A 23,132-nucleotide genomic window follows, 5' to 3' on the forward strand; every position below is an offset into this window, starting at 1 on the left:
GATGCCCTGGGTTACGGCTGGTGCTACAAGGTGGTGAACATCTCTCAGCCTGGGTCCTTGACTGTGTGGAAAACCAACCTTTGCCAACTTGCATGGAACATGTATATGAACAAGAAAGAAACATTGTGTTTTCTTTTTCTTTTCTTTCTTTCTTCTTCTACTTTTTTTTTTTTTTGAGACAAGGTCTTGCTCTGTCAACCAGTTTGGAGTATTGTGGCCCAATCATAGTTCCCTGCAGGCTGGACCTCCTGGACTCAAACAATTCTCCTGCCTCAGCCTCCCAAGTATGAGGACTACAGGCAGGCACACACCACAATGCCCAGCTAATTTTTGTATTTTTTGTAGAGATGGAGTATCACCATGGTGCCCACGCTGGTCTAGACCTGGGCTCAAGTGATCACCAGCCTCAGCCTCCTAAAGTGCTGAGATTACAGGCATGAGCCACCACACCCAGCCAGAACTCAATAAACTCCGTAGAGCCAACAGAGCTAGCCTAAGCTGCCTAATGGAAGGTCTCAATGAAGTAAGGAAACTGGCTTGCCATAACATGAAAAGGTGTGTTCCAGGAAGAGAACAGCAAGTGCAAAGGTCCTGGAGCAGAGTGTGCTTTTTTTTTTCCTTTGAGACGGAGTCTTGCTCTATTGCCCAGGCTGGAGTGCAGTGGTGTGATCTCAGCTCACTGCAAGCCCCACCTCCCTGGTTCACGCCATTCTCCTGCCTCAGCCTCCAGAGTAGCTGGGACTACAGGCGCCCATCACCACGCCCAGCTAATTTTTTTGTATTTTTAGTAGAGACAGGGTTTCACCGTGTTAGCCAGGATGGTCTCGATCTCCTGACCTCATGATCTGCCCGCCTCGACCTCCCAAAGTGCTGGGATTACAGGCATGAGCCACCGTGCCCAGCAAGTGTGCTTTGTTTTTAAAGGAATAGGAAGAAGACCAGTATGGCTGCAGTGATGTGAATGAGGAAGACTTATAAGAGGTGAGGTCGGTGATGTGGTGGAGGTAGATCATGCAGGACTTTGTGGGGCAGGGCAGGGACTTTGGGTTTTATTTTGAGAGTGATGGGAAGCCATTCAAGAGTTTATTTTTTGTGTTTTGTTTTTTGTTTTTTTCTGCATTAAAAAATGCAGAAGAAAAAAAAGAGTTTATTTTTAGCGATGGGGTCTCACTCTATTGCCCAGGTTGGAGTGCAGTGCCACGATCATAGCTCACTGCAGCCTCCGACTCCTGGATTCAAGCAATCCTCTGCCTTAGCCTCCCAAGTAGCTGGGACTACAGGTGTGCACCACCATGTCCAGCTAATTTTTTTTTTTTTTTTTTGTAGAGATGGGGTTTTGCTATGTTACCAAGTTTGCTGGTCTTGAACTCCTGGCTTCAAGTGATTCCCACCTCAGCTTCCCAAAGTGCTGGGGTTACCGGCATGAGCCACCATGTCTGTCCTGACATGATTTAAAGTGATCATCCTGGCTTCCATGTGAAGAAGACTTTCGGGGGGTAGTGATGAGAGCAGTGTGGGGACTATTGTAATAATCCAGACGAGCAGTGATGGTGGCTTGGACAAAGGTGGTAGCAACAGAGATGGTAAAAATGGTTGAATTATGGGAGATATTTTGTGGATGTGGACAGGATTTGCTCATGGATTGGATATGAAGGTGGAGTATGGGGGCAGTGAATGCCCAACTGAATTGGCTTCAAGAGAGGATGAAAATAACAAAGATAAGGAATATAGTTTTTCTGGAACAGAGGACCCTTCTTAGAAAATTCCTTGGCCGGGCGCGGCGGCTCACGCCTGTAATCCCAGCACTTTGGGAGGCTGAGGCGGGTGGATCACCTGAGGTCAGGAGTTCGAGACCAGCCTGGCCAACATGGGGAAACCCGTCTCTACTAAAAATACAAAAATTAGCCGAGCATGGTGGCTCGTGCCTGTGATCCCAGCTACTCAGGAGACTGAGGCAGGAGAATCGCTTGAACCTGGGAGGCGGAGACTGCAGTGAGCCAAGATCACTCCACTGCACTCCAGCCTGGGTGACACATGAGACTCCATCTCAGAAAAAAAAAAAAAAGAAAGAAAGAAAAGAAAATCCCTTAAGACTGGTCGCAGTTGCTCACACCTGTAATCCCAACGCTTTGGGAGGCGGAGGCAGGAGGATTGCTTGAGCTCAGGGGGTCGAGACCAGCCTGGGCATCATAGTGAGACCCCATCTCTACTGAAAAAGAAAAGAAAAGAAAATCCCTTAAAAGACTCCTACTTCAGAGATGCCCCCACCCTGGGTTCATCAGGAGGCTAAGGGCAGGTTCTCCCAGATTATGTAACATTTTATTGGTGGCATGGGGGTCAAATGGTCTCCCTGGAGGCAATTTCTTGCCTTTTTCCATCTAACCAACAGCAAACCCAGAATGTTTGCTGGAAGGCACCTTTCTCCCTACCTGGTATCCTGTGACATCATGGCATATCCTGACTCCCCATTGGCTGAGAGGCCCAGCTTTCTCTCAGGGAAGGAAATTATTAGGCAACACAAATCTGACTAGCACCCAGTTACATCATAGGAGTGTGCTTATTGTATTGGCCACTTTGTTCCAGGTCCAAATGGACCTCAGGACAGCGCGGTGGCTCATGCCTATAAACCCACCACTTTGGCAGGCCAAGGTGGAAGGATCACTTGAGCCCAGGAGTTCGAGACCAGCCTGGGCAACATAGCGAGACCTCGTCTCTACCAACAACAACAAAATTAGCCAGGCATGGTGGCCTGCGCCTGTGGTCCCGGCTACTTGAGAGGCTGAGGTGGGAGGATTGCTTGAGCCCAGTAGGTCAAGGCTGCAGTGAGCTACCATAGAGCCACTGCACTCCAGCCTGGGCAACAGAGTGAGACCCAGTCTCAAAAAACTAAATAATTAAAATAAAATAAAATAAAAAATTTTGGCTGGGCACAGTGGCTTATGCCTGTAATCCCAGCACTTTGGGAGGCCTAGGTGGGCGGATCACCTGAGGTCAGGAGTTCGAGACCAGCCTGAGCAATGTGGTGAAACCCCATCTCTACTAAAAATACAAAATTAGCCAGGCGTGGTGGCACACACCTGTAGTCCCAGCTATTTGGGAGGCTGAGGCAGGAGAACTGCTTGAACCGGGGAGGTGGAGGTTGCAGTGAGCCGAGATCATGCCATTGCACTCCAGCCTGGGCAACAAGAGCAAAACTCCATCTCAAAAAAATAAGTAAGTAAATATAACTATAAATAAAATAATTTTTTAAAAAAAGAGTTAGAAACAAACAAATGGATCTTAAATCACATTCCTTCCTCTAAGACTCCCTGAGTACCCCCTCAGTGACTCTCCTGAAAAGATCACCCAAATTTGAGATTATGTTGTTTGCTGTGGGTGCAGGGGCAGGGGTCAGGGTGGCAAGGAAGGTCCCAGGCTGTGGCAACCTTCCATTCCGTGGTACTTACCGCTTCCTGCCTTTTGAGCCCCTCCCCTCTGGCGTGCAGGCCAATTGTCGAGTGGGAATACAATCCCGCTTAGCACCAAGTTATGTGATACCACTCTGTGGCTTCCGATTGGCTATTCTTTCAAAAATGAGTCACTCAAAGTATCTCAATTCCTTTCTCAGAGCCTATCCTGAGGCCCATCAGAAACCAACAGTTCCTACGTCTGGAATTTTCTAGAAATCTGGAACTACTGTCCCTCCCTTTGTGAGATTTCCCGCCTTTTCCAACCAAGCCCCGCCCATTGGCCTTCGGCCTATCGTCAGGCAACACCAATCTGACTAGCACCCAATGACGTCATAAGAGCGTTCTTATTGGATTGGCCACTTTGTCAGGGTCCCGTTGTGCTGTGGTCCTAACTTCAGCTCCGCGTATTGATTCAAGGCCTTGTTCGCTTCCCTCTAGAGAGTGTGCCCGCATCGATCAGGGGTCTGTAGACAAAAATTCCCGAAGATTTGAGACTTTATTGGGGGAAACAGATCACTGGAGGGGAATAAGCCACAGGCCAAAGGAGGAAATGTTGGAACCAGAAGTCCCGCTTGCCGCCTTTTGCTAAAAGTTCCGCACGCCTGTTCGGCGTGGGCGCATGCATAGTGTCCTCGGGGCTCTGCGACGTCTGATTGGCTCTCTGCAGTGCACCGTCGAGGTAGAAGGCTCAGCTCCTAGTCGCTCCCAAATTACTTTGTTGGTGCTCGAGGCAGCCCCATCTCACATCTAGTGCTCCGGCCTGGGGCTGGGTGTGGGTGCCCGCACGCCGCGGCAGCCTCCGGCGCGGTCCTCCTGCTGCAGCCGCTTCAGGGGCCGGGCCCAGCGCGGCCTCCATGGCAGCGCGAGGCCGTGGCGGTCGAGGATGAGGCGCGTGGGGTCGGGGTCGCCCACGGCGCTGCCCAGCAGCAGGTAGTCGGTGCCTGGCTGCAGGCGCAGGCAGCCGCAGGCCAGGTCGGCGCGGGGCACCCAGGCGTCCTGGTCGCCGCGTCGCACGGGCTGCGCCCGCTGCTTGTAAACGGCGAGCACGCGCACGGCCAGCCGCTGCCATGCCGGGCCCGCCGCCTCGGACGCTAGCACCTGCGCGCGGAGAACTGTGGGGAGGGGAGATGTCAGCCCAGGTCGTGGGGAGCTTCCAGGGTACCTCTGGGTCCCGTGGGGTCAGTCACAGTGGGCAGGAGCCCGAGACTCTAGCCCGCAGTGGGGAGAGAAACCTTGAACCTTGGAGAGTTTGACCCTAAATCGTGAGGGGCAGAGCCTGCTGGAGGAAACATCTTTGAGATAAGGAGTTAAACTATAGTAGGTGGGGCTGGGGACAGGGCGGAAGAGGCAGGTCCAGGGTCTCTAATGCAGTGGAGTCAGAAGGTATCAATGGTGGAATTCTTGGGAAGGAGGGGTCACATTGCCGGGGGAGGGGCTCTGGGATAAATTTGGAGGACCAGAAGAAGGAAGAGACTGGTTCCTGGAATGTGAGGGCAGAGGTCATACTGATAGTGATTCAGAAAAACATAAATTTTTTTTTTGAGACGGAATCTTACTCTATTGCCCAGTCTGGAGTGCAGTGGTGTGATCTCAACTCACTGCAGCCTCTGCCTCCCAGGTTGAAGTGATTCTTGTGCCTCAGCTGGGTTTACAGGATCCTGCCACCACGCCTGGCTAATTTTTGTATTTTTAGTAGAGATGGAATTTCACCATGTTGGCCAGGCTGGTCTCGAACTCCTGACCTCAAGTGATCCGCCCACCTCGGCCCCCACAAAGTGCTGGGATTATCAGCATGAGCCACCGCGCCCGGCCAGAAAAATGCACTTTCTGAGAGGCTGGGTAGGACTCTGACTAGCCAGCTGGGTCTGCGGGGCAGGAGATCCCTGTGGAAGGTGGGGAAAATCTTTCCACCTGTGAAGGCCTAGAACACTAGTGACCAGATGAGGTTCCTGATGGAGAAGTCTGCGGTCCTATACATTGAGAGAAATAGCTGGCGTTGGTCTAGATTTGTTGGCTGGGCCGAACTCCTGAGTGTCTTAAGAGAGCTGAATAGCCTGAGGTCATAGACCCCAAGGTCATGAAGCAGGTGTGGACTGGGGATTAGGGAACCGTGGGACAAGTCTTTATGGGAAGTGGGGCTAAGACTCAAATATCTGGGACCATGAAGGGAAGCAGAAAGGGTCTCTGAGATAGGGAGGACAGGGCAAGAGTTCATTCCACTCAATCAGTTCCCCTATGTCTTCCATCCCTCAGAGATGTCAGGCTGAAGGAGATGATGAAACTCTGTAAGCCCAAGAACATGGGGAAAGAGGAGACACAGGAAGGTAGTGAATGCCCCCTCCCCACTCCCCTTCCCCATTTGTCTTCTGCCCCATCAATTTCTAGATCAGGAAGGGGCTTTGGAATCCAACACTCCTTCCCATTTAAGATGAGAAAGTGGAAGGCCAGAAAGGGGGTGGCTTAGAAGCAGTCATCAGAACCAGCTGTGTAGCCTTCAGCTGTCTGTCTCCCCAGCACTCACCATGGTCCTGCTGGCAGTACCTCCGAAGGCTCATGTGTACCCTGGTGTCCGACATATTGCAGTAGTTTTGACACTGAGGGTCTGGGGAGGGTCAGGCTGTCTGCAGTGGGCTCCTGGGGCCTAGACCACAGCCTTCTGCCCCTGCCCTTCCCTCCGTTCCATCTTGATGGCCAGCTGGGGTACCCAAACCTTTGGGACTGGGCTCAATGGGTGACCTGTGTATCCCCATCTGGGGACCCAGTCAGCCCATCCCCATTCCCACTTGCCACTCAGGGACCTCCATGCCAGACTGTCTTACCAGAGCTATAAGCACCAGGAGTAGTGGCAAGGGTGGTTGTTGCCTCTGGAATTCCTGTGAGACCAAAGGAGAAATTAACCTCTTAGTCATTTCCCCCAGGATCCCCTTGCCCCTGCCCCGGGAATCCAGGCACCCAAACTCTTAAGTGTTTATTCCTTTAGGACTCAAGAGTGCAAGCATCCCTTGCCTTCCTCTCCCGGGACGCAGGCGTCCAGGCCCCAAGCCTCCTTTTCCTCAAGAGTCCAGAATTTCAGTCCCTGCTTATCCGAGGGCCCAGAGTCCAGCCTCCAGCCTTGGGCTCCCAGTTCCCAAGGCCCCAGCCCTCACTGCAGCTGTGCACTGGAGACCTGGGATGTCTCCTTCCCGCTCTACTCAGGCTTGTGGCCTGGCCCCTCAAGACTTACGCTGGCAGGGCATCCTGGGGGAGCGGCTCTGCTGGTAGCCAGGGCCACAGCGGTTGCAGGTCAGGCCTGTGACCCCTAACTTGCAGGTGCACTGCCCACTGGTCTGGTTGCAGGTTCCTCCTGTTGCCCCAATAGGGTGGCACTGGCAGGCTACATGAGCAGAGGAGCTGGGGGCATGGGGTATCGGGGCCCCAGATGCCCCTCCCAATTCCACAGTGCCTCCTCCCTCAGCCTGGGGAGTCCAGGCCCCCAGCCCCTCTTCCCTCAGACCCAGGAGTCCAGGCCCCCAGCCCCTCCTCCCTCAGGCCCAGAGTCCAGGCCCCCAGCCCCTCCTCCCTCAGATCCAGGAATCCAGGCCCCCAGCCCCTCCTCCCTCAGCCCCAGGAGTCCAGCCCTACCTCTGTTCCCCCCAGGCCTGTCTGCAGTCCACACTCACCTTTGCAGGCCCTGCGGCTGGAGATAGGCTGACTAGGGTCCCTCCAGAACCCAGGTTGGCAGTAGTGGCAGTGCCGCCCAGCTGTGTGGTGGCGGCACCGCTCACAAACACCCCCACTCCGGCCGCCTGACAGTCTGAACAGCTCAGAGTTGAACCGGCAGCGTCGGGCGTGCTGGTTGCAGGAGCAGGCTAGGAGCAAAATGGGGTGGGGGCGCATCAGGGCCGAGTGTGCTGCTCCCCAGTCCTCAGCTTTCTTCCCATGGCCCTGCCCTCATGAAAGGAAGCCGTGAGTGTCCAAGGTAGAAGAGAATGCCTGGGTCCCAGGACATCTCTATTATTATCTTTTTTTTTTTTTGAGACGGAGACTCGCTCTGTCACCCAGGCTGGAGTGCAGTGGCGCGACCTCAGCTCACTGCAACCTCCACTTCCCAGGTTCAAGCGATTCTCCTGCCTCAGCCTCCCAAGTAGCTGGAACTACAGGCACATGCCACCACACCCAGCTAATTTTTTTTTTTTTTGTATTTTTAGTAGAGACGGGGTTTCACCGTGTTAGCCAGGATGGTCTCACATCTTTTAAATGAGTAGGCCGGGCTCATGCCTGTAATCCCAGCACTTTGGGAGGCCAAGGTAGGTGGATCACCTGAGGTCAGGAGTTCGAGACCCACATGGCCAACGTGGCGAAAACCCATCTCTACTAAAAATAAAAAAATTAGCTGGCTGTGGTGGCTTGTGCCTGTAGTCCCAGCTACTCGGGAGGCTGAGGCAGGAGAATCTCCTGAACCCGGGAGGTGGAGGTTGCAGTGAGCCAAGATCGCACCACTGCACTCCAGCCTGGGCAATGGAGCAAGACTCCATCTCAAAAAAAAAAAAAAAGGTACATTGGACTGGAGCTGGTAAGTGCGGGGGGACTCATGAACCTCCTGAACATCTGTGAAACTGGGCCTCTAAAGAGTAGGCTGCATCCGGGCACGATGGCTCGTGCCTGTAATCCTAGCACTTTGGGAGGCCAAGGTGGGCAAATCACCTGAGGTTAGGAGTTCAAAACCAGCCTGGCCAGCGTGGTGAAACCGTCTCTACTAAAAATACAAAAATTAGCTGGACGTGGTGGCACGCGTCTGTAATCCCAGGTACTCAGGAGGCTGAGGCAGGAGAATTGCTCGAACCCAGGAGGTGGAGGTTGCAGTGAGCCGAGATCACGCCACTGCACTCCAGCCTGGGTGACAGAGCAAGACTCCATCTCAGAAAAAAAAAAAAAAACAAAAAGAGTGGGCTATGGCCTGTGGAATCAGACCCTTTTAGCCTTGTCGGTCTCTCTGACTGTATTCCCTGGACAGGTAATTTCTCCCTTCTGTAGTTTGATTGGCTGTGAAATGGCATTTATAATGTTTACTTGAGGCTTAAATGAGATAAAGTGGATAAAAAGTGCATAGCCCAGGCCTGGCGGAGAGCAAGTACTTGGCTGTCTAGCATTCGTACGTGCAGGACGCCCTGCACTGTGTTTGATGTATTTCATCTCCACAAGGGCTCTGTGAGGCTGGCACTATTATCATCCCCATTTTACAGAGGGAGAAAACTGAGGCACAGAGAGGTACAGCTAGCGGGTAGTTGGAGGCAGGACTTAAACACAGGTCTTCTAGCTTGACAGTCTGAGCTCTTAGCTCACTCCAGTAATACACAGCTCACGTGAGGATTATTTAGCATGTGCATTATCCTGGGAGCGTTTGTCAGGTTTTTTAAGGTGGCTCTCAAACCTTACTGCTCATCAGAATTACCAGGGAAATGTTTTGTTGTTGTTTTTATTAAAAATACATTAACAGGGCATAGTGGCCCACACCTGTAAGTCCCAGCTACTCTAGAGGCTGAGGTGGGAGGATCACTTGAGCCTGGGAGTTGGAGGCTGCAGTGAGTTATGATTGTACCACTGCACTCCAGCCTGGGCAACAGAGTGAGACCTTGTCTTTAAAAAAGAAGCAAAAATCCAAAACAACAACAAAAGCCAGATTGCAAGGCTCCTCCCTAGGCTTTCTGATGGGCCCAGGGATCTGTATTTCCAGCAAGCACTGCAGAGTGAGATGCTGATACAGGGGGTTCACAGACCACTCTTTTTTTTTTTTTTTGAGACAGGGTCTCACTCTCGCCCAGGCTGGAGTGCAGTGGCACGATCATAACTCACCACAGCCTCCAACTCCTGGGCTCAAGGGATCTTCCCACCTCAGCCTCCTCGGTAGCTGGGTCCACAGGCATGCACCACCACACCAGGCTACTTAAAAATTTTTTTTTTAAAGACGGGGACTCATTATGTCTCCCAGGCTCATGGACACTCTTTGAAGAGACTTGGACTGCAGGGTGTTTTGACACTAAGAGGTTTGAGAGCCCTGGACTGGCAGGTCCCTGAGAGTCCGGAAGAGTTGTGGGATAATCAGGGAGCTCAGACAGCTGCATGTTCTTAGAAAAACAACTCCCCCTCTCCCAGCCTCTGTTTTCTCCCTGTCTAGAGAGAATCCAGATCCCTCTCTCCCAGGGTTTTTGTGGGCATTCAAAGTGGCAAAGCTATTCAGATGATCAGTGAGTTGAGTCAGGTTTTGGATTCTTTCTGACCCAAGGGTAATCGTTTTGCCTCACTTCCCCTGTGGAGAACTCAGATGAGGGAGAGGAGATGCAGACCAGGATGTCTGTGAAGCCCATAGCTCTGCCACAGGCATTAGTCTCACCTGGCCACCCTGACCTTTCTCCACTGCAGCATTGTCAGTCTCTTACCCGGGTTTGGAGGGCACTGCCCTGCTCAGTCTGGGGGGATGTGGTGACCCTCAGGACAGCCTCCCCAGCGCCCAGGCCCTGTCCAGGCCCAGGATGAAGGCTGCCTCATCCTCAGGCCTGGTGAGTCTCACCCCTCACTCCCCTGCTTAGGTAAAAGATTTGGCCAAAGAATGGGGATGGTCTGTAAGTTAGCCCATGTGATCTTCATGTATGAAGAAATAGAGGGGCAGAGGCCGGGCGCGGTGGCTCACGCCTGTAATCCCAACATTTTGGGAGGCCGAGGCTGGCGGATCACCTGAGGTCAGGAGTTTGAGACCAACCTGGCTAACATGGCGAAACCTCATCTCTACTAGAAATACAAAATTAGCCGGGCGTGGTGGCACACACCTGTAATCCCAGCTACTCGGGAGGCTGAGATAAGAGAATGGCTTGAACCCCAGAGGCAGAGGTTACAGTGAGCCGAGATGGCGCCACTGCACTCCAGCCTGGGTGACAGAGCAAGACTCCATCTCAAAAGAAAAAAAAAAAGAAATAGAGGGCTGGGAGGCAAAGCGCATGGGAGGTGGAGAGGGAAGGCCAGGGTACACTTGCACACGTGTGTATGTGTCTGTGTCTGTTGGTAGAGTTACCTCCCAGGACCTCAGACCCTGTACCAAGTGTCTCAGGCTGGAGGAGGGAGGGGGTCAGGGCCGGAAGGAGCTGACACCGGCTGTCTCTGAGGAGGGGCTGTTGGAGGGAGGTAGGGAAGGCCTGGTCTGGAAGCACCTGTGGGAAAGAGGGCATCGCATGGGACATTCCTGGGGGGCCCCTGTCCAGCTGGATGGAGCAGCGGATTGTCGCAGCATCTAGGAACTCAGGGCTCCCTGGGTTCAATCCCTTGCTGGCAATGAGACTTAGGGCAAGTGACCTCTCTTTGAGCCTCACCTTCCTCAGCTGGGGAGTGGCGACTTTGGCAGGTGCTCAGGAAGCTGTTCCTTTGTGCCAGGTACCACATTGGGCTTTATTTAAAGGCTTTATGTGTATTAATGCATTTAATTTTCACTACAGCCTGTAAAGGATGTGCTGTTACTATCCCCAATCTATGGTGGAGGAAACTGGGGCACCAAAAGATTAGGTCACTTGCCCAAGGTCTCACAGCAGGTAAGCAGAGGAGCTGGGATTCAAGCCCAAATAGTCTGGCTGCCAGGCCACCAAGGCCGTGCTCCTGTCTGTTGCCTCTTGTCTGCCACGTGGTGTGACAGTACCCAGCAGGAGCTTGGCAGGGACAGGCTGAGACCCCAGAACTTGGCTTCCTGAGCTCAGATCCTGGCCCTGCCACATGCAGCCACTGTGTGTCCTTGTGCAGGGGACTTCTGAACTCTAGCCCTGAGTCTCCTCATCTGTAAAATGGGCCTGATGACATCCCTGCCTGGCACACGTAGGTGATTGATAAATATGTGTTTAATGACCGAATACTTTCCCCCTGTGGTTGGTTTGAGGAGTCAGGTACCGTCCAGCTGTCCTGTTCCCCTACAACTGTTCAATAAATATTACCCAAGTACCTGCATCCAGCCAGGCCCTGGGATGGGTGCTCAGAAACTGTTATTACATCATCATCACCACCACCATCATCATCACCACTATCACCACCATCATCACCACTATCACCATCACCATCATCACCACTATCACCACCATCACCACTATCACTATCATCACCACCACCATCACCATCACCACCACCACCACTATCACCATCATCACCACCACCATCACCACTATCACCATCATCAGCACCACCACCATCATCATCACTATCACCATCATCACCACCACCATCACCACCACCACCATCATCACCACCACGACCACCATCATCACCACCATCACCATCACCACCATCACCATCACCACCACCACCACCACCATCACCACCACCACCATCACCATCACCACCATCACCATCACCATCATCACCATCACCACCACCACCACCACCACCATCACCATCATCACCACCATTACCACCACCATCATCACCATCACCACCATCACCACCACCACCACCATCACCATCGCCACCACTACCACCATCGCCACCACCATCACCATCATCACCACTACCATCACCATCACCACCACCATCACCATCATCACCACCACCATCACCATCACACCACCACCATCACCACCACCACCATCACTACCACCATCACCACCACAGTCATCACCATTATCACCACCACCATCACCACCATCATCACCATTACCACCATCACACCATCATCATCATCATCACCATCATCACAGGCTGATGAGTGTTGGGGAGAGGCTGAGCCCCTCATGAGCAGACAGGCCCATGTGTGGCTGAGATACAGGACTGGCTGCAGGGAGGAGGTACGAGGGGACCGAGTCTGAGACTGGGGTGAGAGGCAAGGAGCACCCAGTTCCAGCGAGGGAAGGGAACATCCTGTTCCCGTAGGGACAAAGGACCCAGTGGCAGGCAGGCAAAGGCAGGGAGAGTGAGGGGCGCAGGACTCACGTAGGCAAGGGTGGGGGTGCCGGGGCGTGGCAGGCCGCCAGGGCCAGTCTCGATGGGACGGGCGGCAGCTCTCGCACCCCGGGCCAGTGGTATGGTGGCGGCAGTGGCAGCGGGGGGGCCGGGCACGGGCGGCACAGCGGGCAGCGTGGCCATGACACTGGCAGCGGCCTCTCAGCCCAGCTGCCGCTAGCCCGGCCTGGCCCCCAAACTCCACACGGAGGTGGCTGGCCGCCACAGTGGCCTTAGGACCTGGTGTGGAGTGGAAGGTCACCCTTTCAGGGCCCCCCAAGGCCCCAGGCCAGGCGGGTCTGTGCCACAGCAGCCTCCAGGGACCCCCTGAGGCCCAGGCAGCAGACAGGATGAGGGCTGGGGGTCCTGGGGTGCAGAAGCGCAAGCTGACAGATGTCAGGAGGAAGGGGCCACCCAGGGCCAAAGTCAGGCTGCCATTGCAGGTTTCCCTGGCGCCAAGGTGGTTTCCTGGGGACAGGGCACAGGCCTGAGGGCAGGAGGCCGCCACGGCAGCCAGCTGTGTCACTGGCGGGAGGCAGAATTGGGGGCGGCCCTGTGGATCGTAGCATGGGTCCGCAGTGGCCTGGCCCAGGAGGAGCAGGAGGGCAAAGGTCACGGGCATGGTCACAGCAGAGCCAGCACCTGGAGGGAAGAGAGGTGGCTGGGCTGGGGATCTCAGCCGCAGCCTCTACCCCTCCTGGAGGTGTCCTGTGGAACTGAGGCATTCCACCCCCAACCCGTCCAGGCCCCCTCCCCGGCTGCATGGAAGCGAGGAAAATAGTTCCATCTGGGGAGAATTACTGTTTACATAACCCAAAGGGGAAAGAACGCAGACAAAATCGAGAATTTTGCCTGAACTAATCCGTAGCTTAACACCCCAGAGTTATCCGTCAGTGTCGAGGGGCAGGGGGCCCTGGGGAGCGGTGAGCGGCTGGAGCAGAGGGGCTGGCCAAGGCCAGCAGACGTGGAAACCTAGAGAGGGACACAGAGACAAGCAGGGCTGGGCAGGAGAGGGGGCTTAGGGACAGATGAAGACTCAGTCACAAAGAAATAGAGGACAGGACAGAGGCAGAGAGAGGACAGTCAGCCTAGGGGAGGGGCTCAGCACAGAGAAGTTGCTGCAAAGACAGAGGAACAGATAGGAGGCTGAGAGGCTGAGACAGAGGCCAGGCACCCAGAGGCCACAGGGAGCCGGGAGACTGAGGCTCGGACTGCCTGGGGGCTGGGATAGGTGGGCAGGTGGGCTCAGAGACACCCAGCCTGGCAGGCCCTGGGGAGGGGAGGGAAGGGGACAGGCTAGGGGTGTCTGGCGGGGGATCAGAAGTGAGAGACCGAGGCCCAGGCCTGCAGGGATCAGAGCCATTGCCTTTCCCACATGGGGCCCTAACCTTGTTCTCCACACCCTGGGCACGGAAGGGGATTATCACCAAACAACCCAGCCTCCCTGCCACCCACCCACCCACCCCCAGCGCCCCACCCTTAACCCTTTCCCACCCGAGTGCAAAGCCCAGAGAGCTGAGCTGAGGAAAGGGATGCTGGGAGCTGGAACCTGGGTGGCTCTGGGGCTTGGGAGCGGGACAGTGGGATCCCCATGGGGTCAGGGGAAGCAGACACCTGGGTTCCCTTCAGAACTCAGGGTGTGGGGACCGGAAGTTAGCGTTCTGGGACTTTCTGCTCACCTCAACCCTGCCCTCTATTCTGGGCCTCAGGGCCTGGAGACCAGAGTCCCCACATTCTCCACCCATCCAGAGTTCCCCAGAGCAGATGGGGGAACAGATGTTGGGGGTGGTGGGTAATGAGGAGGAGAGAGGCAGGAAGGCAGGAGCTGGGACAGGGTGGGGTGCCAGATGCCAGGGCGCCCGTGCGGGCAGAAGCCCAGACCCTAGGAATGGCAGGAGCCGGGAAGGACTGGACTCTGAAATGCCCCCACTTTCCCCTTCCAGGGCCAGCAGCCTCTGGTGAGGAGCTCACTGTGGACTAGGGGCCTCGGAGCCTTTCCAGGCCCTTGGCTCTGAATCTGCGCCCAGGAATGCCCCTGGGCTGGGCATCTCTGGGGCACCCTGGCGGTTGAGGTGGGCCACACCTGCCCCAGCCTGGCCTCACTGCCCACGTCCCCACTGCTGTTGGCCACATGCAGACGCTGCCTCCCCTGGCCCAGATGACAGGCCTCACCCTCCGCCCTCCCAAGGAGCCTGGCGCCATTTTGCACCCACTCAGGTGGCAGCCGCCTGCCTGGCCCTCAGCAGCATCCTGTTAAGGGCCAGTCCCCCAGTCCCCCATGTCTGGATAGTTGCTGGATAGTTCAGGGGGTGGCACCCTCTGGCCCTTAGCACTTTGAGGAACCAGGCTGTGAGTTCCCTAGTGTTCCTGGGGGATCCAGAAACCAGTCGTGGCCCACAGAGAGCCCATACCCCTCTTTAAGAAAGAGTCTAGCCATGCCCCCAGCAGACTCATAGGAGGCCTGCCTGGGCGGCCTGGGGTCCATCTGGGACCCAGGCTTCCTTTCCCTGGCTCTTGGCATGCACCCCCCAACCCGAGCCCTGAGGCCCCGACATTGGCCAAACCTGCACTCAAGAAGAGAGCGTCCTGCAGCCAGTTCCCCGCAGGCTCTTCCTCCAAGCTGTGGCGCGGTGGGCTCTCAGGAGGGAGTGGCGTGGCTGTTCTCAGGCCCCAGGCTAGTGGGGTTTCTGGGCTGGGCGGGGGCTCAGAGCAGAGCCCGCAGAATCTAACACCGCCACCCCCCTCCCACCCCAATCCCTCACCAACCGCAGCCACGCTATCCCCACAGGGACCCCTGCCAGCCAGGCCACCCGCAACGGTGTGGGACTTGAGTGCCGTTGCCCCCGGCGGTCCAGCAGCAGGACAGCCCGAGCAGCCTGGCCTAGGAGGCTCACCGCAGGTAGGACGGGAGGCTGTCAGTCGGGGGTCCCGCTCCATCCCACTCCACCCCTGCCCACTGGCTCAGCCCCGCCTTGTGGTGGCCGCCATCGCGATCGGGCAGGGGCTGACCTTTGGGAGACAATCGCTGTTGGAAACTTTGCTCAGCCCCTGCCTCTGGCTGCGTGACCCCAAGCCAGCCCCTCCTCCTCCCCTCTGGAACCTTCTGTCAGCTGTGGGTTCACCGAGCCTTAAGGTCAGTAAAATCTGTGCTCTTGGAAGGTTCAGACCAGCCCCTGGAATTCAAAAGACCTCAGTCGCTTTCTAAGATGGTGGGGAAGGCGACAAAGGAGCTGAGAACACCTGGGCCCCAGTGTTTCTCGTGCGGCAGAGGGAGAAGGCGGGGACCCCCGGGGTGCGGGAGACCAAGCTCAAAAGCACCTCCCCAGTGCCGCTGGTGTCCTGCGAGTCCTCAGTGCTTTCATCGTGACATTTTCATGCAAATGTTGCTGTCTGTTCTATTCCATCTCCGAATGGGTTGACTAGAAAAATAATGTTTTCTGTCACTTCCCGCTGAGAAAAGCAAGGGCCTCATGGAGTTGGGGCGCGGCACCTGCTGCCCTGGGTGGCCCCAGCGTTTATCGTGGTGTAGCGTGGGCCCAATCCTGACAGGCTTGGGACCCACTGCCCCAGGCCCGCCCCAGGGGGTGCGAGGGCACAGCCAAGGCGACCCTCGACTCTGGACCCTTAGGTACCACGTTGGAGGGGGCCAGATTTGGCAGGAGCAGGACAGGGACATCGGATTTGAAAGAAGGGAGTCACTCCGAAAGCTGGGAGGTGCATCAGCTGCAGGAGGATGGAATGGGGCTGAGACGCCCCCCATCAGAGGGGGCATGTCGGAGCTGGGGGCCCAGGCTGTGTGAGTCAGAGTGGAACTTCGGGATTCAGGCGCGGGTCCCTCCACTGACCCTGCCTGAGCTCCCCCTGTATGGGACTTTGCCGGGGGTGTGCACTGGGAACACAGACCCCTGCCCCATCAGGCTCAGTGTCCAGAGAGGGAGGGGGAGACCCCAGCAGCGCAGGTCCTTCTGTGCTCTAGATTGTTGGAAGGTGCCAAGTGCCTTGGAGCAAAGCAAGTGGTGGGGGCGGCCACGGGGGCCCGGGGGTTGCAGATGTAAGTGGGGTGATGCGGAGGGGCATTTGTGCTGAGCCCACCGCCAGCACAGAACCCAGCTTTGCTGCCACACAAAACTGAGGAAGAAGGCTTAGGTCTCGCTGCGTCCTCCTCCCCACCTGCTCCGGCTCCCGGAGGGAAGCTTTTGTTCCTCGCAGCTTGAGCTGCCTGAGTTGATGGGCGCCCCTGCGGGTGCCCGGGGGCAGGCGGGGAAGAACAGACGGAGCTGCCACAGCCAAGCACATAGTGCCCCAAGCTGGGAAGGAGACTGTTTTTTTGTTGGGGAGAGTTCTTTAAGGGCTGGAGACCTTCACCCTCACAGCTTCTACAGAAGGCCAGGCCAGCCCAAGGCACAGCTCTGAGGTGGGTTCAACCCAGAGAGAACCTCAGTGCTGGGCTCGCACAGACCTCTAACCCCTGCCTTGGTGACCCAGACATAACGGAGGCCCCACGAGGCAGGGCAGGTCACCCGCAGGAGTTACTGGGCATTGTGTGGCTGGGTAGGGCCTGCCCTCCCGGACATGTTCAAAAAGGCCAGGATGGTAACCCCAGCCATACTGCCTGGGTTCAAATCCACCTCTGTCCTAGCTGTGTGACCGAGAACAAGCTTCTTAACCTCTCTGTGCCTTCGTTTCCTCATCTGTTAAATGAGGAAGAAAGAATGGATCTTCCTCATGGTGGGCGGAGGGGGTTGTGAGGACTGAATGAGCTGACATGCCCACGGGTTCTTATCTGAGCTCTCTGGGAAAGTCGTGTTCCGGAACCTTCTGCTTCCTGGCCCTGTTGTCGGATGCATAGTACATATGTGACATGGCATCCATGGTAGGTCTGGGCCGCATCACATTGTCAAACATGTTATGTTTTAGGCAGCAAAGCACATGGGTGTTCACAGTAAGAGAAGTAAAGTCTGCAAATAGCCACATGACCCTCCTCCAAGCCAGGGTTGTCCCCAGATGAGTTCGGTCCAGGTTGGCATTTGCCGCTCCCCCTGAGGAAAATGGCTGACAAGGAATCGCGGACCAGGACAGCCAGCCCCGTGATGGGCCTGCCCCCCAGCACCCTCGCAGCCTCGGCCTTGGCTGGTGCTTTTCTGCGGCTTTCTGGTTGTCTAGGCTGAGAACAGCCACAAGAGGGAGCACCTGAGATTCCAGGAAAAGCCAGAGCAGCCGCGGTACCCACTGCTTGATCTGCAGGGCCTGGGGCAAAATGCAGACACGGGACCCCTTGTTTAGAATTTATGAAGGATTTTAAGATGGCAACACCAGATCATTAAAGCAAGCATGGGGCCTGTCTCAGCGCAACTGCACGAGTCACACAAAATGAAGGTGGACTCCGCGGGGGGCACCCTTGTCCTGAGCTGGTTTCCCTTGGCCAGTGGCCCAGGCTCCTGTCCCTGCCCTGCACCCCCACTGACCCCAGCCCTAGCCTTGGGACCTGCCTGGGGGCTCCAGCTGGGCTCAGAGCTCAGCTCCTTCTCCGTGGGGCAGGACCCTGAGTTGAGTGGATGGCAAGATCATGTTTGGGACACAGTTTTCACCAGCTCAGTGAAAAAAGGCTTGGGCAGATTTAATTCACTTTTTGGAAACTAAAGCAGCACCAGGGGCATTTTTCTTAGGCCTTAGGCCAGCTGGCCTTGCTGGGGACCCACGCGAGACTTTCAAGGAGGGCCCCAGAGTGTTCAGGCTTCTCAGAAGAGTCAGATGAACCAAATGAGGAGCCCTGGAATAGAGGAGGATGACAGCTGAAGAGGCCTGGAGGCCCCCGATGTTTAAGAGGACAGGCGGAGGGAGAGATGGGGAGCCGGGAGGGGTGAGGCAGAAGCCAGAAGTTTTAGGGGTGAGCCCATGCCAACCAGGGCTTCAGCAGGAATGGGGTGGGAGGGAGGGGGTGAAGGGATGACTGCTGAGCTGTAGCCATTGGAGTGGCCACAGGGAAACCTGTGGCCATTGGTCAGAGGAGTGGACAAGGGGAGAAGAGAAAGCCGATCAGGACATGGTAGAGGCTGGGCGCAGAGGACTTTCTGGGAGCCCTGGGGAGAGCTGGAGGAGACTCGGAAAGAGCAGCCCCCGGAGAAGGGACCATCCATCCCATGGCGAGGACCGGGACCGAGGTCCTTGGAGCCCAGTCAGGCCCAGTGGTCAGGGCTGGACCTGGAGGTGAATAGGTGCGGGCCCCACAGTGACATGGCCCTGCACACCCACCACAACCAAACACGACGGCGAGCGAGGCTGGGAAATGGGGCCTTCCTGTACTGCTGGTGGAAACGGAAACTGGGGCAGCCACCTGGCAGCTCCCAAAACGATTCAACGTGGAGTTCACCCTGTGACCCGGCACACAGGTTCGTGGCAGCACTATTTGCAACAGCCGAAAACTGGAAACAACTCCAGTGCCTATCACCTGATGATTGAATACATTGTGGTCTACCTGGACAATGGGACTTTCAGTCTTGAAAGGAGTGAGGCAATTATCCGGGCGTGGTGGCTGTACCTGTAGTCCTACCTGTAGTCCCAGCTACTCGGGAGGCTGACGCAGGAGAATCGCTTGAACCCAGGAGGTGGAAGTTGCAGTGAGCCGAGATCGCGCCATTGCACTCCAGCCTGAGCGACAGAGTGAGACACCGTCTCAAAAAAAGAAAAAGAAAAGAAAGGCGTGAGGCTGTGACACGTGCTATAGTGTGGATGGACCTTGAAAACACGGTGCCGAGTGAGGAAGCCAGACTCGGAAGGCCATGGAGTGTGTGATTGCAGTCACATGAAAAATTGAGAATAGGCAAATCCATAAAGACAGAAAGGAGATTACTTGGTGGGGGGACAAGGAACAGGGAAGATTGTGGGGAGATGGTTAAAGGGTGTGGGGTTTTTTGTGGGGGGGCTATGCAAATATTCAAAAATTGATTGTGCTGGTTGCACAGCTCAGTAAATATACTAAAAGCCATTAAATCGCACACTTTAAGTGGGTGAATGGTATGGTATATTAATTATATCTCAAAGTGGTTGCCAAAAAAGAGCTGGCTGGACGTGGTGGCTCACGCCTGTAATCTCAGCACTTTGGGAGGCTGAGGTGGGTGGATCACCTGAGGTCAAGTGTTCCAGACCAGCCTGGCCTACATGGTGAAACTTTCTCTCTACTAAAAATACAAAAATTAGCTGGGCGTGGTGGCGGGTGCCTGTAGTCCCACCTACTTGGGAGGCTGATGCAGGAGAATCGCTTGAACCCAGGAGGCAGAGGTTGCAGTGAGCCGAGATCACACCACTGCACTCCAGCAAGGGCAACAGAGCAAAAACTCTATCATAAAAAAAAAAAGAAAAGAAAAGAAAAGAAAAAAATTAATAATCATAACCCTACATACAAAAGCTAAAACTGGCCCATGCCTATAATCCCAGCACTTTGGGAGGCCAAGGCAGGAGGATTGCTTGAGCCCAGGAGTTCAAGACCAGCCTGGGAAACATAGTGAGACCCCCATCTCTACAAAAAATGTAAGAATTAGCGGGGCATGGTGGCACATGCCTGTGGTCCCAGCTACTGGGGAGGCTGAGGTGGAAGGATCCCTTGAGCCCAGCTGTGATCAGACCACTGGCACTCCATCCTAGGTGACAGAGTGAGAACCTGTCTCAAAAAACAAAAGCTGAACTCTCCAGCTTGACACGATAGTGCAGAGGGAACATTCTCAAGGCAAGACATGAAAGCTGTTAGTTCTTTAAGTCCTGGGCCAGAAATGGACACAATTTCACTTGCACTATATTAAAGTGGTCAAGGCAGTCATGGGCCCACCCAGATCCAAGGGAAAGGGAGTCCAGGAGTCTGTGGTGGCTTGAACCCACCACACCCACTAATAGTATCAGGAAACGCTTAGCACTTATCAGTGCAGGGGTGTGGCAGCCCCATTTCTGGGAGGAGGAGAGGAGGAGTTAAATAACACCTCCAGGTCACCAGCCTGCAGAAGGCAGAGCCTGTCCATGAACTTGGGCCCACCTGTGCTCTTTCCCTCTGCACGGGCACCAAAGATTCTTATCTGTTTTGTTCTCTGCTGGCTTCCTGGCCCTGAGCACCGTGCCTGGCATTGTAATAAATACTCTGCAAGTATTGATTTTATTTATGTTATTTTTATTTTTTTTGAGACAGTCTCTTTCTGTCACCCAGGCTGGAGTGCAGTGGTGCAATCTCGGCTCACTGCAAACTCCACCTCCTGGGTTCAAGCGATTCTCCTGCCTCAGCCTCCTGAGTAGCTGGGATTACAGGCACCCGCCACCATGCCAGGCTAATTTTTGTATTTTTAGTGGAGATGGGGTTTTGCCATGTTGGCCAGGCTGGTCTCAAGATCCTGACCTCAGGTGATCTGCCCACCTCGGCCTCCCAAAGTGCTGGGATTACAGGTGTGAACCACCGTGCCCAGCCACTGCAGGTATTGATTTTCCAACACATACAGGGCATTTCCTGTGTGCGAGGCACTGCTTTACAAAATCATCACATTTAATCTTCAAGCAACCCCATGAGGTAGTTCTGTGAGGTAGAACCATAGAAATGGCCGTGAGTAGGCCAGGCACGGTGGCTCATGCCTGTAATCCCACCACTTTGGGAGGCTGAGGCGGGTGGATCACGAGGTCAAGAGTTCGAGACCAGCCTGGCCACCATGGTGAAACCCCGTCTCTACTAAAAATACAAAAATTAGCCAGGGGTGGCAGTGCATGCATGTAATCCCAACTACTCAGGAGGCTGAGGCAGGAGAATTGCTTGAACCCGGGAGGCAGAGGTTGCAGTGAGCCAAGATCGTGCCACTGCACTTCAGCCTGGGTGACAAAGCAAGACTCCATCGCCAAAAAAAAAAAAAAAAGAAAGAAATGGCCATGAGTGTAGGTAAAATTGGGTTAAATATTGGCACTTTCAAACGGTTCCATCTACTTATCCCTATTTAGCAGGTGAGGAAACAGACTCAGAGAGACTCAGTAACTTCTTGTTGTTTTTGAGACAGGGTCTTGCTCTGTTGCCCAGGCTGGAGTGCGGGGGCACAATCACAGTTGACTGCAGCCTCAACCTCCTGGGCTCAAGCAATCCTCCCACCTCAGCCTCCCAAGTAGCTGGGACCACAGGTGCATGCCACCATGCTTGACTAATTTAAAAAACTTTTTTTTTTTTGTAAAGATAGGGTCTCACTTTTTTTGCTCAAGCTGGTCTTGAACTTGGGCTCAAGTGATCCTCCCATCTCAGCCTCCCAAAGTGCCAGGATTACAGGCACAAGCCGCTGTGCTCAGCGAGGTGCAGTAACTTGACTGAAGTCACAAGGTGCTGGTGAGGCTGGGACTTCCAGCAGGAACTCAGCCTCAGGTGGAAAGACCCCAGGGTCTGTGCTCTGAGACCTCTCCCATGCACTGTGGTGCTCAGGACAGAGGCTTGGATGGATTGAGTGAGTGAATGAATGACTTTGGCAGGGGGTGGGTGAAGAGACTCCTGTCCCCCCAGCCCTCCCTCCTGACCATGTCCTCTCTCCTCCCCACAGCCGTCAAGGGATTCTGGGCCACCCACCCTTCCTTCTCCACCTTCTACTTCGTCTTTGCCATTTTTGTGGTGTCCACCATCTTTCACTGCCACCAGCGCCTGGCTCTGGTGCCTGCGCCCTGGGCATACTCCGCCCATGTGGTCCTGGCCCCCAGACACCTGCCCCGGGAGGGCCTGTTCACTATCAACTCCAAGGGCCGCCTGGGGAACCAGATGGGCGAGTATGCCACGCTGTATGCCCTGGCCAAGATGAACGGGCGGCCCGCCTTCATCCCGGCCCAGATGCACAGCACCCTGGCCCCCATCTTCAGAATCACCCTGCCAGTGCTGCACAGCGCCACGGCCAGCAGGATCCCCTGGCAGAACTACCACCTGAACGACTGGATGGAGGAGGAGTACCGCCACATCCCGGGGCGCTATGTCCGACTCACGGGCTACCCCTGCTCCTGGACCTTCTACCACCACCTCCGCCAGGAGATCCTCCAGGAGTTCACCCTGCACAACCACGTGCGCGAGGAGGCCCAGAAGTTCCTGCGGGGCCTGCAGGCCAAGTGGGCAGGGCAGGCAACCTTCATGGGGGTCCATGTGCGCCGGGGGGACTATGTCCGTGTCATGCCACGCGTATGGAAGGGGGTGCTGGCCGACAGGGGCTACCTGCAGCGGGCCCTGGACTGGTTCCGGGCCTGCTGCCGCCTCCCGGTCTTTGTGGTCACCAGCGATGACGTGGCCTGGTGCCGGGAGAGCATCAACAGCTCCCTTGGGGACGTGGTGTTCGCTGGCAATGGCCTCCAGGGCTCACCTGCCAAGGACTTTGCACTGCTCACACAGTGCAACCACACCATCATCACCGTGGGCACCTTCGGGGTCTGGGCCGCGTACCTCGCGGGCGGGGACACTGTCTACCTGGCCAACTTCACCCTGCCCAGCTCCCCTTTCAACGTGGTCTTTAGGCCGTAAGCAGCCTTCCTGCCAGAGTGGGTGGGCCTTGCGGCTGACCTTGGACAGGCTGGACAGAACAGCCTCTAGCCAGCCCTGCATGTGCCTGGTCCTCATCCTGTGACCCGAGGGGCAGTGAGTGGGGCGTGCGGGGCATGGACTCACGGTCCCTCACGCAGTTTGGATCCAGGCTTATCTACTTCATAGCTGAGTGAGTTTGGACAACTGACTCAACCTCTGTGCCTTAGTATGTCAAC

The 23,132-nt window shown here is 55.5% G+C and overlaps 2 protein-coding genes across 15 annotated transcripts in view; one reads left to right on the forward strand and one right to left on the reverse strand.

The window, feature by feature from the left end:
- Positions 1-3,926: 3,926 nt before the first annotated feature.
- Positions 3,927-23,132, reverse strand: part of MAMSTR (MEF2 activating motif and SAP domain containing transcriptional regulator) — a 58,487-nt gene continuing 39,281 nt past the window's right edge. For 8 of the 14 annotated variants that reach the window (XM_054673051.2, XM_054673054.1, XM_054673053.1 and 5 more), the window contains 7 exons: positions 18,946-19,067; positions 12,387-13,037; positions 7,109-7,297; positions 6,673-6,822; positions 6,269-6,322; positions 5,971-6,051; positions 3,927-4,561 (listed from right to left, as the gene is read on the reverse strand). In XM_054673051.2, the coding sequence (XP_054529026.1) occupies positions 4,197-4,561; positions 5,971-6,051; positions 6,269-6,322; positions 6,673-6,822; positions 7,109-7,297; positions 12,387-13,037; positions 18,946-19,067 (1,612 nt within the window). In that variant the 3' untranslated portion in view covers positions 3,927-4,196. Of the gene's footprint in view, positions 5,733-5,970; positions 6,052-6,268; positions 6,323-6,672; positions 6,823-7,108; positions 7,298-12,386; positions 13,038-18,933; positions 19,068-23,132 lie in introns of all 14 variants that reach the window. The other 6 variants (XM_054673050.1, XM_054673056.1, XM_054673059.1 and 3 more) reach the window with 6 other exon arrangements.
- Positions 5,722-22,755, forward strand: LOC104001169 (fucosyltransferase 2 (H blood group)). Its single transcript, XM_054673068.2, is given in 6 exon segments — positions 5,722-5,773; positions 9,849-9,985; positions 15,184-15,262; positions 15,265-15,294; positions 21,941-22,587; positions 22,590-22,755. Coding segments are annotated over 6 exon segments (1,017 nt in total). The 3' UTR covers positions 22,662-22,755.

The sequence above is a fragment of the Pan troglodytes genome, chromosome 20, assembly GCF_028858775.2.
Source record: "Pan troglodytes isolate AG18354 chromosome 20, NHGRI_mPanTro3-v2.0_pri, whole genome shotgun sequence".
Lineage (NCBI taxonomy): Eukaryota > Metazoa > Chordata > Mammalia > Primates > Hominidae > Pan > Pan troglodytes.